Below are 18,993 nucleotides of genomic sequence, written 5' to 3' on the forward strand. Positions count from 1 at the left end.
GTTATCCTTTTTAACTGTATTTTCTATGATATTAACCCATAATATTATTCCATTTTCTACTTCTTAAACTCTTTTTATTCAATATAATACTAATCCACCTAATTTTAAAGCCTATATTATTCAATGTTTCATACTAAATATATCTATTGTTACTAATAGCCAATTTGTGTCACAGTTAACAAGGTAAAATGTTAATGACCATTCAGGTTGTTAAGAGGAGCTCTGTAACCTCTAACCCGGCCACCTGCTGTACTCTGTAACTCACTTAACTAGTAATTTAACCTTTACCACTAGTTGTTATCATGGGTAGTGTCAAGGTATGTATTTTATAAATGTTCTTATAATTAAAGTTATCTGGAATAGTTTGGTTAATATATAGGACTAACCTACACAAGGCTGTATCACCTCATGTCCTGGTAATGGTTCTACTAATTACCCAATTGTAGCCGTAATGAAGTTAAATAATAGATATTACATGAATAATTAGGACTACTAATCACTTCTCGACTAGTATTTGGTGTCAAAGTAAAAAAAAATAATGGGAAACTTAATTTAATCTGAGTTAATAGATCGAGTGAATGTACCTAACCTAACCTGACCTAACTCAGATTAAATTAAGTTTACCAATTTTTTGTGACTTTATGACATCAAATGATAATTATAAGTGATTTACAGCCCGATTTATGCTTGTAGAACCATCATTTGACTTAATTGCGGCTACATTTGGGTAATCAGTCGGACAGTCCAGATAATGCTTTAAATTTCTCCATATCATAGTAAGTTCTTTCTGTTTAATATATCGAGGAAGCTAGGTTAGGTTAGGTTAGGTTAGGTTAGGTTAGGTTAGGTTAGGTTAGGTTAGGTTAGGTCTGTTCTTCATACCCACAAATGTTAAGGGTAAATTTATACCTTAGGATATAAGAGTCCCTAGGGGTTGTATTTTGGTGTTTTAAACGAATTTGACCTTTATTTTGGCCGGAAATTGCTTGGTTTAGTCCCCCCCCCCCTCATCGATAATCGGGGAGAACACGAATAAGAGTCGTCTAACTTAACTAAAACTAACATAACATACAAAATATTTTAGGTTAGGTTAGGTAGTTTAATTTGGTTCATATAATGATTAATAAATAATTGATGATCCCTTTCAGTAATGGTGTACTTCACTCCTCACAGATTGGCATCATCGGGGGATCAGGTCTGAACAAACCAGAGTTGTTTGAGGCTTGTAGTGAGAGTGAGGTGCAGACACCTTATGGCTCGCCCTCAGATGTATTACGGGAAGGCAAGATTAATGGGGTGCCATGTGTCTTGCTGGCCAGGTAAGATTAACCTTTTAACCTTATTTACCTAATGGCCACCCAGTAGAGGTAGCCATGATGAGGAAAAGACGCCAGTGGCCAGTGTAGGATCCCTCCACTGTTCTTGATAATTTTGTCAAGGGTTATTTTGAAGCCCAGTACTGTTCTTGATAACAGCCTGAGCTGGTAGACTGTTACATGGGTCTACCAGCCTGTGTGTGAAGAACTGTATTTCATTTTGTATAACTTAGAAAGCTTGTAGCTGTCCCCTCGTGTTGGTGGTGCGTGACATCATGGCCCAGGATCATGTGTTCTGTCCCTTTCAAGATTTTTAATGTCTCTATGAGATCTGCCCTTTTGTCTGAAGGGTTGGTAGTCCTAATGCCTTCAGTCTACTTAAATAATTGATGAAATAATTCAGGAATCATCGTAGTCGCTGTGTGTTGCACCTTTCCTAGGGATGCCAGGTCTTTCTTGAGGTAGGGTTTCAGTCCCTGTATACAGTAATTCGGACTGGGACGTACTTGACATTTGTACATTTGAATGATCATTTTCCTATCTTTGTATTCAAATGTACACTTTATAATTCTCAAAACTCCATTTGCTTATTATACAGATAGCAACTATTTGACTATATTATTTTTATAGTATTTTTTTCTCACTGCAGACATGGAAGGGAACATACAATAATGCCAACTAATGTCAACTACCGAGCAAACATTTGGGCCCTGAAGGAGAGAGGCTGCACACATGTCATTGTGTCTACTGCCTGTGGTTCACTACGAGAGCACATTAAGCCTGGAAATTTTGTCATTTTGGACCAGTTTATTGACAGGTAAGTTGGCAAACACCAGGTCTCCTCACAACCCCAAAAAATATGTGAAAAGGTGTGATTATACATTAGAACAGATATACCTAAGTGTTTAAAAACCCACTGATGTTTTGAGCTTAAGATGGTTGACTTATACTGTTCAATTAGTGTACAATGTTATAAGCTAATATAAATGTGTCTTGTAAAAAATCAAAGAAAATTATGAGTAACAAACAGTATCAACTGTCCTCATCATGAGAGGCTGGTAGTACAGGAGGAAGGGAAGGAAAGGGTGGTGGTACAGGGGGAAGGGTGGTGTGGTGGTACAGGGGGAAGGGAAGGGTGGTGTGGTGGTACAGGGGGAAGGGTGGTGTGAATGGATTAAAGAATAACCATGGTTGACAGGAGACGACTTTACAAGGGCTGTCTAACTTTGGGCTCCACCACAAGATGAGGCTTCTGGATCAATGTACAATTTTGCAGATTTACCAATACTTTACTGCACTGTGGGTCAAACATCATACCTTTTCTTTGATGAAAAAATTTGTTGATGTCCATAGTCACTCGAGAGATGGAGTAACTTGGGAAAACAGTGTTAATTCAATGGCTGTACCTGTGAGAGCTTGGCCAGACAGTCGGGGGGTGGCTTCAGACATAAGAACTCTAAAAAAAAAAAAAAAAAAAAAAGGCAAAAATCTGCAGCAGCAAAATTACATATATACAATACAGTACAGTTTAGGTCAAGAAGAGAAGAAGAATTGGAGACGGGTAAAATTTTCAAGAAAATTGTATTACGTGAAAATAACATGCTTTAGCTCTGTTAGGGGCTAAGTTTTAAGATTATACATTAGGAGAGAGAGCAAAACAAATTTAACTGAAGAAGTGTTGCCATTTAGTTGCTGTAGAGTAGACATTGACAGTTAGTTTGGTAATATTCTTGATAATTTCATTTAATGAGAATTTTTAGTAATAATACTTTAGTGCCTTCAATATTGTGTAATGTTATGAATCTTCGGTCAATAAGATGTGCAGCACAGCCTTTTTGAAACTGACCATTTGCATCATGACAGGACTACAAAACGTGCACAAACTTTTTATGATGGTGAGGAAGGACATCCTCGAGGGATTTTTCACCTGCCAATGGATACTCCTTTCTGCACTGACACACGAAGTATTCTTGAAAAATCCTGCAGGGAACTGGGCTATGATGTGCATCCAACAGGTTGGTGGTGTTGTGTTGCCTCTTCACGTCTTTTAGATTAATTTAACTATTTTTAATTGTTGGGTTCAGTTAAGTATGCTGGTGAACTCCTGAGTAATGTTTAAAATAATCTCCATGCAGGCACAGTACAGTACTACTCCTCTTTATCGACGGGGGTTACGTTCTGTAAACGGCCGTCGATAAAGAAACCGTCGATACCGTGATGGTTACGTAATTTTTCTAACTATTATTAGCATATGTTGAATAAATGTACCTTTAAGCATTAATGCGTTTCCTTTACGCATAACCTTAAATAATAGTGTATAAATAATAATATAATAAGTGGACAAAAATACTAGCAAACTTACGATTTCATTTATTGAAGTGAACATCGGTCCTTACAGTAAACAAAACAGTGTACAGTACAGTAAAAGTCCAAAAATCCGGCTGCCCAAGGCAAATTGTTTACCATTTATTATTACAACACTTTACACTGAAACGCGGGTAGTTTCAACAAAAATATTGTATATTTCCATTCAAGTATTTATTCAAGTCAATTAGGAGGGAATATTATTGTAATACAACAGTTTTTTAACTAAACCATTCGAAAAGTGATTACGGTAACATCTTTTGAACGAAAGAAAGTGAGTCATTGTTTTCGTCACGATTTGATCCCACTTTCCACTTTAATACGTACGTCATTTCAACAAAAATATTACATTTCCGTGAATGTATTATATCAAGCACAGTATGAATAGAATATCATTGTAATATAACAGAATTTTAACCGAAAACTATTAAAAAAACGAGTAACATCTCAAGAACATCGGAAGCTTAGGTAAAGTCTTTTGTTTTCGACATGTATTTTATCCTATTTTACATTGAAATACATCACGTTTCAGCAAAACTACTATTTATTTCCGAGAATATATTCATTCAGGCGCAGTTTAGGTAAAATATACGTGTGATGTAATAATTTTTTAACTGAAAACGATTCGAAAAACACGTAGCCTCTAGCCCTGTTCAAGGAGAGGACTGGGAGAAGCTGTTTGGTGCCAAAATAAAAATCCGGCTAAATAATCCGTCGATAATCGAAACCGTCGATAAAAAATCCGTCGATAAAGAGGGAGTACAGTACTATGAAATGATAAAATATAAAGTTTGAAATAAACAAAGGAACAAATTAAATAGTCACCTTATTCCCCAGTGTAGGTAGAAGTTATACAGTCTCATAGTGTAAGGTTGGGTGAGGACACAAAGGTTAGGAATGTCACTAGACTTTAGCCCAAATTAACCAGATTCCTGACAGTTGTCCGCATAAAACTCCACAATAAACAAAAAACTTTCTGAACATAAAAAGTGTTCCCAGGAGGAATGAAAAATCTGGATGTATGGTAACTAGAGTGGCAACAATGCCATGTTACCATCTTGAGTTATGGTTGCTGTTTCAAAATTAGGGTAAGATTTTTGGGGCTAATTTGTTGCTGGAGGTTGTAGGTATCCATACTCACTAAGACTATTCAACTGAAATTAGAATTTTCATTGATTTTGTTACTGAGGAATTTTATGCAGTGGAATAAGATCATTTGCAGCAAAATCAATGAATGTGGATTGTGAGGTAATGTTCCTGCACCCATCTTGATACAGTCACAGTTAAGAGTCTGAGTAACCAAGAGAAAATTTATTTTTGCTTTGAACATTAATGCTTCCACTTTTTTTTTTATAATTTTACTTGTTTACATAAATGTATTTGTGATGTAACATGTATTATAATCCAACAAGGAGTGTGTATTAACTAGACTAGAAATTGTAAGGATACCCAAAAAACAAAACATGTCAGAGACCATTAAGCAGAACACAAGAAACACAGGCATCACCACTCATTATTCTGGCAAGGTGATTTCTTCAGTACTTAGTGTTGATAACCTGACCACATGGATCCAATACACTACAACGTAAGAGTATTTAATAGCCATTAACTTATTTCTTCTAGGTACGGTAGTGACAGTGGAGGGTCCAAGGTTTAGCAGTAAAGCCGAGAGTCATATGTTCCGCCTGTGGGGATGTGATGTTATCAACATGACTACAGCCCCTGAGGTTTGTCTTGTGTCTAGTTAAGTATTTTACTGTACCTGTAGGCAGTGTTGGTTGAGACTTGAGTATCTCCTATAAGGTGATGGTTTGCTGTTTATATCTTGGCAGGTTCATTAATGGTTTGATTCAGCTTTAAAAGATTGTATTTGTGTCTTATTATTATGAATATTGGTGCAGAGTTTTATGATAATTTTATTATGATTGAGTTACTGTAAATAGATCATGCTGTACAGAGCTCCCTAATACTGTACCTACCCAGGCTTTGGTAATAGATCACTTCCGAAGCAGCTCTCTTCTCCAAGCACACCTGGATCTATCAGTTCTTTGGGAGAAAGGAAAGAAAATGTTCCTCTGATATGGATGTCATTAAAAGCAAGGCCAGTGAGCAATAGGTAAATTCTTCTCTACGGTAATTGGCATTGACGCCTTTGCTATTTCCTGGGTTATAGAACACGGGACACTTCTTGCTCTTGGTTGGTCAGGGTGTGATGATAAGCAGTCTTAAAATGTAGATTCTTATTGTTTCTGTTTATGGGACGGATAAGTGGAAATACAATATACAGTATAATCCCAGTTATCTAGCACCTACAGGGATTGAGAGGTGCCGGGTACCTGTATTGCTTTGTGGGAATGAAGCTAACAGGTGTATAAAACGTGCCCAAACTGTACCCACTCCCTGCATGAATGGTTTTGGGTAACAGCTGTAGAAATAAAGAGTTTACAGTAAACTTGCCTGGATTTATATTGTTGTTTTGTGATGGTGATGTTTTTAATACAATACGTACGACTAACTTTTGTTTTTAAGGTAGTTTTACTAAAAGTGGTTGATATAGAGTGTAATGACCACGGTCGTACATAGAGAAGAGCATGTGGGTTAATTCAGAATGCGTTGGTTTTTTATACATGTGTAAAATGTTCTCACTTCATACTATGTTGCCTCAATTAAGTCAAAGTTAAAAAATTTGAGTAATTAGTGTTAAATAATGAGCTTTGAAATAATTAAAGGATAGAATATTTGTAAAGTCAATTACGCTGTGCCTGTAAGTTTTAAATCACCTTTATATACATATTATAAAATATATAGAATATATTTACTATAAAAACACATTAGTTCTCACTTAATCAGGAAATTTGTACAGAATCTATGGTATGACCCCAAGTGCCAAAACGCAATGTAGAACAGTACAGTATTAGGTCAGGTTTATTTTTGACGTCAAACGACAGTTTTTGGGAAAAGTGAAAACTAATGTGTTTATTAGTGAAGATAGTCTATACACGTATTTATAAGAATGTATATAAATGTGATTTAAAACTTACGGGCACAGCATAATTGACTTTTTAAATATTCTGTTCTGTTTAGGTCTCAAAAAATCCTTTCCTACTGTATGCCACAAATGCATCTCTTATCATTAAAGTACTGCACAGCACTTGACCATTGATTTTAGTGCAAATATTAGGCTCGGTATTATTTCAGTAGTCTAAATCACAGAAAATTGTACAGTAAAGGATATTAGACCTATACTGCATAGTAAAGGATTTAGACCTATACTGTATACTCAAGAGGTGCTAACCCAACACATCCATCTGTGTTTGTACATACTTGCTCATTGTGATTTCCATTGGCTCCTGGGGTTGTGAGACCTTTTCTGATGGGTGTACATGCTGTTCTCGGAGCCTACACTCTCCAAGGACTTGTCAGATATTATATGGAGGGCCCATTAGCATCAGTGTCAGGCCAAGAATGACATGGGGAGAGGTTGTAAAATATGACATTAGTTAGCTGCCTTCAGGTAATTATGGCTAACCCTTGGCTGTAAAACATTGATGGTGACTGAGACAAATAAGGATAACTCACATGGGACACAAGTTTGTACAGTTAGGAGGTTAAGAATATTTGAAGCTTTTAAGTGTAAAGCTTCTCATATTCAGTTTGCTACTTACATTATATTTGGTGCAGCAAAAGATATATAAATATTTTTTTTTTATATGCTTTTGGAAAGACTTTCACACATTTTGTGTTGAATCACTTATGAGACACACACTAAGGACAGAGAGAGTGAGAAGAGGTTTACAATAATGACTCATGGATTGTGCTGTGTATGATTAAGAGAAAAGTTTGAAAAGTAAGGAATTGGTTTAGGAACTTGTACTGCTCATATGGTTTGGACATGTAAACAAGTGGTGGGACTGGGTAGAAGTGTGTGTGTGTTGAGAGAAGGCAATATATATGGAGTGAAAACAGTAGTATATGTACAGGTAGGGTGGCTTGTGCTGGTAACTGGCCAGTTAAATTGATAATTGAAGCGCTCTTTGCTCCCTAAAACTGAGGTTATATTCTACTTATCTGTTAAAAAGGTTGTACTTGCTCGAGAGCTTGGGTTATGCTATGCAGCAGTTGCTATGGCAACAGACTATGATTGCTGGAAGGAAGGAGAGGAGGCTGTGTCTGTGGAGAAGGTTATGGCAGTTTTTAAGTAAGTGTGTGACATTGTTTTTTTATTTGCATAAAGTCGGTAAACAATGAAAATTTGACTTGTGGTACTGAGTAACCAACAATACAGTATATATTTATAATATTTAACAATTTCTTTAAGATTAAATGTTGAGAAGGCCACCATGGTACTGAAGAATGCAGTGGCCAAAATTGCTGCTGAAGATTGGACTGAGAGAGTAGCAGCTCTGAAGGTAAGATCTACACTGTAGTCCATAGTCTGGTGACTTGTAATACAAGTAGCTGTACTTGGTGTCCTGACTATCCCATTCTCCATTATACAATATTTAGTAAATGTTGAAAAGTTAACCCATTACCGTCTACATAAACCAAGCAACTTTCCTCCCCATGACTCAGATCAGATCTTATAGAATCTTGTCTCTCCAGTCAACACACTTCATGCTAAAGTTTTGGCTTCAGTCTGACATTTTTTAATTTACTGAACTGTATTGGTTCTCTTGTTTGGGTTAAATTAATATATGAAAGATTGACTTATCATTATTACAGGGGCTTCTCTTTCATCCCTTCTTGGAGGCTTGGTTAGGTTAGGGGATATGCAGTTTATAGTGCAGAATACTATTGCCAGTGTTTAAATTACTGGACATCACTAATGTTCATGTTTCTGTTACAGGAAAGTGTGGAGAGGAACATTATGATCCCAAAGTAAATTGTTTCTGAAAAGTGCAAGTTATGTAGTGTTACTCTATTAGTGTTTATAAAGTCAGTTAAGTTGGCTAAGGTTTGGAAGTCACATAGATTGAAAATCCACAACAAAATGAACTTGTACATGGCACTGGTAAGGTCCGTTCTGGTTTATGGAAGAGAATCGTGGTATGATAATGAAACTATACCCAGACGGTTTCGGGCATTTAAAAACAAAGCACATAAGAAAATACTATGAAGATGGCAGGATCGTGTCAGAAATGAGATCTTATGGGAAATTGCAAATGAGTGATTGAAGAAAGACTATAAGGTAGTTGGGACACATTCTTTGTGTTCATCTTGAGAGAATAAGAGAAGCTGTTAGGGAACAAGTAGAGGAGGAAGACCGAGAACCACTTGGATTCAGACTGTGAGGATGGAGGGCAACTGGGATGACATGCAAGAGCTGGTTGGTTGGTGTAAATACCTGAAGGCCCTTTGTGTTTTATGGCCTTGGAGGCATTAAAGGTAGCAATTTTACTGTTATATAATCAATGTACAGTTTTATGAGACCATTCCAGAACTGTTGAATAATAATTAGTTTGACTTTATAAATGCCAAATTTTTTTTTACAGAAAAGGATCACTAGTGTTAAACATACAAAATTATTTTAGACCAAATAAAGACAGTTACAACATAGAACCTTGATTTAATAGATCACATTTTGTCTGGGTGCATTTGGTGTTGGCAAATTAATCGTCGTCAACCACAAATGGTGAGTAGAGTATTTCATTTAGATTTCATGCTTTTTCTGCCGTTCATTTATTATTTGGGTGTTTTTATAGAGATAATATTGAGACGGGCAGCATGACACTGGCTGGAGTGGTTGGGAGACAGCAGGAGGCAGAAACTGAGACATCATTGCTAATTCTGATTTTGTGGCCAGTACCAAATCTATTACCAAACTGAGTGTTGCATTACCTGCTTTTTTTTTTTAATTCATGGAAGTGAACACAATAAAGGAAAATATGAATGATTTAACTTACGTAATATACCTGGCATGCGTGTAATGAATCTGTCGACAGAATCACTGGGAGTTTAGTCGTACAGGACAGCCAAGACAGCCTTCACCTCTCATGTACAATCATGCAGTTCAACAGAATTTGTCACACATTTTGTCCATGACATCCAGGTCCTGAAAGCACATCATTATCTAACCTTATTCCTATTACTACTACAGTACAGTACTACTATGTTCCTCTTACTACCACAGTACAGTACTACTATGTTCCTCTTACTACTACTGCTACTGTGAGACTTCTCTAAGCAGGAGCAAGAACTTGCTCACTAAGTGCACTGACCCAGAGATTTAAACACTGCAGCAGCAATTAATATTTGACTGCTCGTTGCGAGTTGTTGAAAATGTGATCAATTTGACGGGCTTTCGGTATCAACGGAAATTCTTTCCCCCATTATTAGTCCATTAATTTAAATGAGTTTTAATGTACTTCTCTGGGCAAGGCGATCAGTGGTTTAATTCCTAGGCACTCCCAGTTCACCCAGCTGTAAATGGGTACCTATATTTACAACTTTGGGAAATAATATGGGATCACATCAATAACCATTAGGACAGGATGTGGTGAGTGTTGTATCCACTCAGCCACTTTCTTTATGGTAACTTATATAAACACTACAGAACATATTTTAATTCCCTTACCACACTGCAACACTATTTACAAAAATTACCGAACTATGAATATTTAACAAATTGACCGACTGAATGCTTAGGTAATATATTTGAGGAGAGAACACTGAACAAAATCTCTGATAAATATATTTCTTCAGTTATCAATTATGTAACCAATGATACTTATTTTAAATAATAGGTCTTGTATTATATATTAATACAATAAGGTAACTAAAATTAATAGAAACAAGTACAGTCTTCATGAAGTTTGTAATGACAAGAAAAAAAATATTTTATACAATAGTTTTTAAAAATACGATAAAGTACTTGAAGAATACGTCCTCTTACAAAGTCAACATATTGGACAAATACATACATAGATATTGAGTATCTATTAAACATTCACTAGCTTGTATTAGTTCATGATATTCTGACCTGTCTAGTGCTTGCCGGTCATCTCTTTAATCCCCTGTTCCTCGTGTCCACAATTTTCAAAGACTCGCTGTTCAAAATATTAATAAATAATAGTTTTGTCCATCACAGTAAGGATAATCTCATCGTGTTTAACACTTGTTTATGGAGATTTAACCTGATGTGACGGTTATATATAAAGGTTTGGGCACGGATGCAAAATTCAGTGAGAATTACATGTTATTTTTGGAAGACATTGTGTTAAGGAAAGACTTCTGTATCATAAAAATCGAGTAACCGCAAATTATCGAAATCGTGAATCACAAACCTGAGAATGGCAAGGGTCTACTGTATACCATTGTCTGACATAGAGTACAATTAAGGATCTGGGTAAAGGTTATTTTAGTCATCATTTGTCCTAATAACTCGTGGAAAAATTAAGTTCCTTTTGCAACCCCAATTACTCGCCTCCTGTAATTTTTCCATTTTGATTTTTAGAGTTTTTCTGTTGTTTTGGACATAATTAAACCTTCTAATTTCCAGTGTGAGGAAAAATTGTGTTTTGTCATTTTTAAAATGATAATTCTCTTGACAAATCTTAATACTGTACAGGTATATCTCACTATACTATACATCAAACTATGTTCTTCAAAAGTGTTAAAGCAAGTCAAATAACATTAGTGAACACAAGTTTATTAGACCAAATAATGCAAGTAGGAATTACAGACACTTGTAGTCTAAATATTCACCCAAATATGAAATAAATAACTAAATACTTAAGATTGTGTGTGAAACTTTTGAACTGTTTAAAAAGAAAAAAAAAATATATCAGTAAAAATTTTCTCCTAACAATTTTCATTATAATAAGTATGCCTATGTAATGCTACTTGACCAGTACAGTCAAGTAAACATAAAATACCAGATGTCATAATTTCAAGTTATTTAAGTTAAGACTACAAACCACTTAACTGATGGATATGTCAGATGTAAGGAGCAGCTTCCTTGAACAGGTTATGATGACTGGAGAAGCACTAGGCAGACCAAAATATCACCAACTAACATTTAGCTCTGAATATGCTGTAACACCACTAACCCAGTTCCTGCCAAATAGTGTTATACAGGAGGAGAGAAAGAGAAGTAATACAATATATATATATCATGAGGGATCTTTGTCCAGGATAGAGATAAATCAAATAATAAACACTGGGAATATGACACCATTACCCAGATGACTAAACAAATGACATTCTTGCATGGAGTTTTGTGAGAAATACAACATTACCTGTAGGTGACCCCCCATAACCACTACTTTATCCAGTCGGGACAAATCTATGTAATTATTGCCATCCTGAAAACACCCTTGGTTCTATATCAATTATTTTATAGATTTAATGATTTTTATTGCAAGTACAAAACAAAACCATTATTCCTTTACAGATCAATGGAAAGAATCATGTTAGGACCACTGTGTATTTGTTGACAGTTCTATTGAAGACTTTCCATCACATCCTGAAACACAGTAAAGAGAGTGAGGAACAGTAATTATTAAAGGTTTAATCTTCACAAAAATTATCTAGTATTTCATTATGTTCATCAATATTAATTATCCTTGTCATGACATTTTCGGCTATGAATATGTACAGTAGCTAAAACAACTGTCTGTGCAGGAGGGGGTCGATATGCTCCCAAATTTGACGTGTGACTAGTGACAGCCCTCCGTGTGACTAGTGACAGCCCTCCGTGTGACTAGTGACAGCCCTCCGTGTGACTAGCGACAGCCCTCCGTGTGACTAGTGACAGCCCTCATATACCAATATTTATCGTCCATGGTCTCATATTGTTTCCCACAAAGTATGTACAGATAGTTGTTTTAGCTACTGTACATGTAATTAGTTAAGGACCTTTGAAATAATTAAACACATTTAGAATAAAAAAAAAAAAAATCCCGTAAATTATGCTGTGCCCATAAGTTTTAAATCATCTTTACATACTTTTTTTTTCCCAAGACTATAGACTAACTTTACCATTTGAGCACGATAGTTTTCACTTTCTAGACAAAAGGCTTTAGTTGTCCTGAAAACACCTGAACCTATTAGTGATATCCCCATTTGCTGGACTAATTGGTGCAGAATTCTTCCGGGTAATGAGATGACGACTTTCAAACCTGGAAAAAATCGTACATCCCCAGAATTTTTCCAGGTACTGTACTGGGAAAAGTTCTTTGGAAAGTAAACTACTCATATTTTTTTTAATTTTTGAGAAGTGACCGTTTATAATTGTGCATTACAGTACATGTGTGTATTTCAACATACTGTAATTGACAATATCCTGAACTGTTGAACTACCAGTACTGTATTTGCTATCCTAGACTACAGTGTAAAAAGCAATTTAAAACATTGATTAATAAGTTTACCTCAACACTCCTCTGGAATGCAAATGTGGACTTCAGTTTCTGGTAGTCACTCTTAAGGGTGGCAATTGGAGTTTTGTCAATTAAAGCCTGTAAGTAAAAGTCTTCCATAGAGGCCAAACAAATGACAATTAAAGAGGTAACAAAAGGTTCAGTACCATTTTCTAAATAAATTTCCCATAGCGTGTAGTGACACTGTAGTCCTGCCAATACCACATTGGTACAAATGTAAACTATAGAATAAAACTTATGTAACAGAGGAATGGAACTTGAAACTATACAGCATATGTCCAAGGAAAGCCTGTAATAAACCATAGAACAGTACTTGTGTCAGTTGGGTTATATTCTTAGTTTCTGCAAATACCTGGACACTAACATACTTCATTATTCTTTAACACTCAATGATACAAGTCTACAAAAAAAAGCATTCCTTGTGTCATCATTCTCCTACAACGAACTTACTGTCATGGGAAGGCAAGTAAACTAGTTACTCAAAATACAATGCACACAGTCACTCAGCCAGTTGCTGGATTGTCCAATTTATTGTCATTTACTTAAAAAAAATTATTTAAAGAAATTTATTCTATATTTTTAAATTTCATAATAAGAATGCATAAATAATCCATAAAAATTAAAAGTGAAGTAGATTTTTGGCTGACAAATTATTTACTTCAATAATACATACGGTATATGATCTAAAAGTACAGGCAGAGATGAGCAACTTACCTGCAGGTCATGAGACTCTACTTGGTCTGCTGCAGCAATGGACAGAGCCAGGAGGGGTAGGTGAAGGTTGGCACAGTGCTTCAGCAGAGGTGCAGTAGGGACAATAACAGGACAGTGTCGTAGGAGCAAGTCCACACTACGTAAACATGATGCCAAGCTGTTTTCACTAATGGGGTGACTTGCTGTTTAGAATCAAAAGTAAAAGGTATCACTAACAACTATAAGTATAAAATAAAAATGATGGGCATGGATGTTTATGTGCGGAGACAGTGGGCTGTAACTGCGTGGCCAGTACTCCATCCGCTTGGTGTGATGACATACACACACACACACGTCTTGGAGTAAGTTGGTAACAGCCCGACTGAACTGTGTCATCACCCAGAGGATGGTATGAGTGTGGAAAGTTATTATTTGTGTTGCTGGACTTTATCATTTGCTATGTACCAATTTTATTGTTTATCATAGCATTTTTTTTTTCCATTTTCGATGAATGCGATTAGAAATTTGTTCAAATTTAGTTCACTCTTTACTCACTAAATCATTTAACATTGAACCACATCATTTATATAGAAGTTGATGTTAATAAGTCAATCGTTTAACTGTCATTATTATTATTAGGGAGTACTACAATACCTTCCGTGCTTTGCTGATATCCCTTGCTTAGTGACCACCAAATACTAAGGTGGAATACAATCTTTGAAAGTCAAGATAAAATATTAAGAAGAACAGCATCCACCCATGGTCACTGTACGTACTATGAATTAACTAGGAGGGGGGAGGGGTGTCCTAAAGGAAGAATAACATACAGATGAATCATGACAAATTTAAAGAAACCCACAAGTCGGCAGCAGAGGGATATACTGTACTGTACTGAGTACCCCTGGAGTCAAGGAGAAGACATAAGTCTAGAGGGATAAATCACAAACAACAGAACCACCAAAAGAAAGTACAAGCTGTGGAAAAAATATTAAAGCATCATTCTGCACTGAACATGAAATAAAAAATACTTTACTTGATATATCACATTTAGCAAAATATAACAAAATAGAGAAACTAATACATTGTATCTTCATTACCTTTAGTAAAAGGATAGTTGATAAGAGTGATCCATGCTGTAGTGAGAGCCGGAACAACCCAAAGATGTGGCAGTGTCTTCACTTGGATTAACACTCGTTCCAGTACTGCAATATCCATCTGACCTAACTAAATAAATTAGACAAATAAAATTAGCCAACTGTGTACTAAAGTTAAAGAGGACGAACACTGGAATGGAGGTTCAAAATTCATAATTTGATTTAGTGGTCGACTGATACACACTTTCCTTTGAGTGATCCACTTTTTATATCTTTACATTATGAACATTCAAGTTAATACCATATTAATTGTAATACAGTAATGAACTGAACTTTTTGTTACTTTTACTGTGTTAAGGTAAAGCATGAAATATGATCTCAATGTAATATGCCTATTTTAAATTTGTAAAAAAACAAAGAATAAGAAAAGGGAAGATGATTTTTGGCACTACAGTATAGACAAAACACATTCATGAACAGTAGTTTTTATGGTTGATCCAGACATAATGAAAAGATAGGAAGGCCAAGGCATCCAGATCCTCAACATAACACTTCATATATCTGAGTTAGACAAGAACAATACCAAATATTTCAACAGCCAAGCAAGTGGTTCACATACTGTACTGGTGACTTGAACTGATGGAGGTGAAGCATCATGGCATTAAAATATCTTCTCATTAACAGACACCTATACTGTACTGTACACTAAAGTTTATTATTGACATGATCAAATTAAATATAAAACAGTAATTTAATGATTTTGTAAAGTTGCCATTTAATATTTTCAAGGATGGAGAGAGTAAGATATTAAACCAGAGAGAGAAAAGGTTCACATCTTGTGCCGAGATAAAAATGAATGAATGGGAAAGTACATAATATGTGCTTGTGGCCACCCTGCAGGGAGGGGGTTAGGGCTTTACTGTACACGAAGAAAAATATCAGGACACTAACCTTTACAAAATTTGTGAGCTGAGTAAGAACTGCACCCCATAGTGATGCTGTGGTCACCTGAAAATAAATGGTGAAGACACTAAAAATAATATTACACTGTAGTCAAGACAAACCTGTACACTATGCATGGCTCTTACCAATCTTTTCTAATACAAAAGTAAATTAGTTTTGATTTATGTTACACAGGTTGAATCTTTCTCCACCTGAAAAGCAGGAGCAGAGTATAGTAACCTCAGTCGCACATCCACTCTCTCAATAATAACTGACCTATTTCTGAAGTATGGAAAAAATGGACAGATCCTGAACCCCATTCTACAACATAGACTGGACTGGATGACTTGTGTTTTGCAACTAGCCAAAGCTTCGGAGCTAACAAACAGATGAAATAGAGACCGGGATTGATCAAGCGATTAGAGCAGCTCTCCAGCTTAGAAATATGTATTGAAGATGTGAGCAACATTTCAGTCACTTGTTTAGTCATAATTTTGGATCCCAGCAATATTTCAATCTTCAGTGCCAGCCACACCCTCAGGTTAGAGTGGTAAATGTATCAATAATACTTTACCTTGTAGTCATGGCAGAGGTCAGTGAGGAGTGTTAGTGCCATCGGATTATGCCGTTGTGATCGCCAAAGTCCCTCTACTAATAAACTCTTGTCAATACTGTTGAATTGCTTCTCATTTGTAGCATGGCCCAGTGCTTCCAGGCGACTCACATATGTCATGGTCTGCAGGTATGACCTATAACAAATGAAAAATAATTTAAATTGAAAGAACTTTGGACAAGTATTCAAAAGAAGACTGAACCATGAAATACCATTTTGTGGTTAAGGTGAGTACTGTGTCATGGAACTACAATAAACATAATTCTTTTGAACAGTGATGTGGCTATAGAAGTACATCTGGGGCCAAAGGTGTATGACTTAACACAGTGGTTGTCTCCAATGGCCAGAATCACTGAATCAGGGGTTGGAAATCTGAAATGAATCCCTGCACCTCTTATGAATCTCAGAGCCAAAAGAATACACCCATAAGCAGATGATGAAGGCCACTTCTTGCAACCTTCATGTCAAACCTTTGAGGAGACTTAGGGTATCCAGGTTACTTACCTCAGTCCTGAGCCATAAGAGGACCACTACTCATAAAATTCCTTTTTCTAGCAGAACCCATTCCAGGCAGCTCTTGTAATACTCAGTGACTTCCAGGTAGACCTTCAGTCCTAAGATACGTCTCTCAATATCAGCCTGTATTAATCTTTAGGTCAATTTACCCATAACCATCCAACTGTGCACTCAGTCACCATGGTGATTGACTCTGCCATCTATGAACCCTAAGGAATCTGACTCTGCTCTAAAGCATCCAAGAGAACCAGAGACTAGTTGAACATTAATGCGTCAGTTCCTGCTGACTAGTCATGAAACCAAACAACACAAACGTACACCATTTACAGTTCTAATTCTCAACCCACACATTGCCAGATGTTGAGCAAGAAAATGCTATGAACATTATAAGGTGTGTGTGTGTGTGTAAGTGAACCTTCTGCTTAGTAAGCCTTTAATACCAGCTTTCCCCACTGACCCCTTGTTCCCCCACTTTAAGAACTATTGTATTATGGTAATTAAGTTACTTCATGAATCCTTCTGCCTCACCAGTGTGGGAATATTGGTTCTATATTTCAGCAACTGCATTAACCTGTAGAAATTCTAGAGAGTATAAATAACAGGTTCTGTTTTAATAATTACTGTACCTTATGGAGGCAATGCCCTTGGGACAATATTTCCGGATTGTGTCTTCATCAGCGATAGCTAGCACACAACGCAGCGCCCTAAGACGGTAGGCGGCAGAAAAGCTTGTGTCCTCACTCAGGGCTCGGTTCAGAAGGTAGCTCACAGCTTCATTTTGGGGGCAGCATCGCAGAAGATATATCACTCTTAAAAAAATAAAAATGTTGGTCTGGGTGAGTTGTAAGTTTGAAAAACCTCTGAAAATCTTGGTACCCACTTCAAGATACACTGATTCAGTAGTCTTTGTCGATACATTGTCCTCAAATAATTTTGTTAATCTCACAGCCATGCTTCTTAAAAGAAACTTTTCATAGAGAAACACTTAAACATTGATAAAAATAACAAAATACATAAAAATATTTATAAAATATAACTGAAAGGTGTGTGGATAATTTCCACCTGACGGCCGTCCATCAACTGACCACCCAGCACTTGGCCCATCTACACCCAGTGTTTTCCAGTCTTATGGTATTAAAGAAATAAACATGAAATAAGCATAAGAATACATAAAAGAATAAATAAATACAGAAATGGAAAAAGTAAAACAGATCAAGAGAGCAAAACAATATACAGTACAGTACAGTATACAGTGGCCCCTCGGTTAACGAACTCAATTTGTTCCAGAGGGTCGTTCGTTAACTGAAAATTTCGTTAACCAAAACCATTGTTTCAATGGGATATTGGGTAATTGGTTCCAGCTCACAGAAAAGTATATACAAAGTAAAGCCAAAGACGCATAAAGTCAGAAACACTCCTAAAATTCCCCTAAATCGCCCTTAAATCACTATACTGCATATATATACGTACATATACACTAGAACTCTTAAATCACTACTGTAATGTGATACAGGTGATTAATTTTATCTCTTGTGCAAAATATATGACGTTTATATTCAAATTATTCGCTGTCTTGCAAGGATTCCAGCAATGCAAATTATATTCTCCTAACTTTAGTCTGTGATTTTATATAAGATACAAATTTAAAGCCTATGGTATACCGGTAACCAGAAACCTTCGCTGGGAGGAGGGGGGGGAGGGAGGGAGGGAGGGGTGACAGTGCCATGTTTGAAAGTTAGTGCCGAAGGTCTGGTGAAGTATTAATTTGTTTATTTATTTCCTTTAGATTGAGTATTTGTTTTTTGCTTATACAGTTTAATAGAAGTGACCGGGGAGAATATAATTTACATTGCTGGAATTCTTATAAGATAGTGATTAATTTTGTACATTATTCTGATTACATGTACAGTTTAGCTTTGTGCTTAGGACAGTGTGTGCATGTAAATGAGTTTCAATAAATGAATAAAGTTACATATATGTGCCAAAAATAGTTGAAAAACTTTATGTAGACAGAGTTCAGATGGCTAAATTTTAAAATGAATAATAATTTTAATACTGTATAAAAAATGCACAAATAT

At 36.0% G+C, this 18,993-nt stretch overlaps 2 protein-coding genes across 2 annotated transcripts in view; one reads left to right on the top strand and one right to left on the bottom strand.

Moving 5' to 3' along the window:
• Window positions 1-160: 160 nt before the first annotated feature.
• Window positions 161-9,236, top strand: LOC121868132 (S-methyl-5'-thioadenosine phosphorylase-like). Its single transcript, XM_042368437.1, has 8 exons — window positions 161-317; window positions 1,174-1,319; window positions 1,966-2,133; window positions 3,180-3,331; window positions 5,304-5,407; window positions 7,760-7,878; window positions 7,999-8,089; window positions 8,527-9,236. Exons 1-8 carry the CDS (start codon window positions 303-305, stop codon window positions 8,560-8,562), a joined length of 831 nt encoding a protein of 276 aa, XP_042224371.1. The 5' UTR covers window positions 161-302; the 3' UTR covers window positions 8,563-9,236.
• A 1,243-nt stretch (window positions 9,237-10,479) lies between these two features.
• LOC121868133 (kinetochore-associated protein 1-like) overlaps window positions 10,480-18,993 on the bottom strand; it is a 34,675-nt gene continuing 26,161 nt past the window's right edge. Inside the window, exons 24-30 of the mRNA XM_042368438.1 lie at window positions 17,542-17,724; window positions 16,361-16,535; window positions 15,796-15,852; window positions 14,848-14,974; window positions 13,772-13,953; window positions 13,049-13,135; window positions 10,480-12,144 (exon numbers count right to left, since the gene is read on the bottom strand). Coding sequence (XP_042224372.1) covers window positions 12,121-12,144; window positions 13,049-13,135; window positions 13,772-13,953; window positions 14,848-14,974; window positions 15,796-15,852; window positions 16,361-16,535; window positions 17,542-17,724 — 835 coding nt within the window. The 3' untranslated portion in view covers window positions 10,480-12,120. The remainder of the gene's footprint in view (window positions 12,145-13,048; window positions 13,136-13,771; window positions 13,954-14,847; window positions 14,975-15,795; window positions 15,853-16,360; window positions 16,536-17,541; window positions 17,725-18,993) is intronic.

This window comes from Homarus americanus, unplaced genomic scaffold (assembly GCF_018991925.1).
Source record: "Homarus americanus isolate GMGI-L3 unplaced genomic scaffold, GMGI_Hamer_2.0 scaffold47967, whole genome shotgun sequence".
NCBI lineage: Eukaryota > Metazoa > Arthropoda > Malacostraca > Decapoda > Nephropidae > Homarus > Homarus americanus.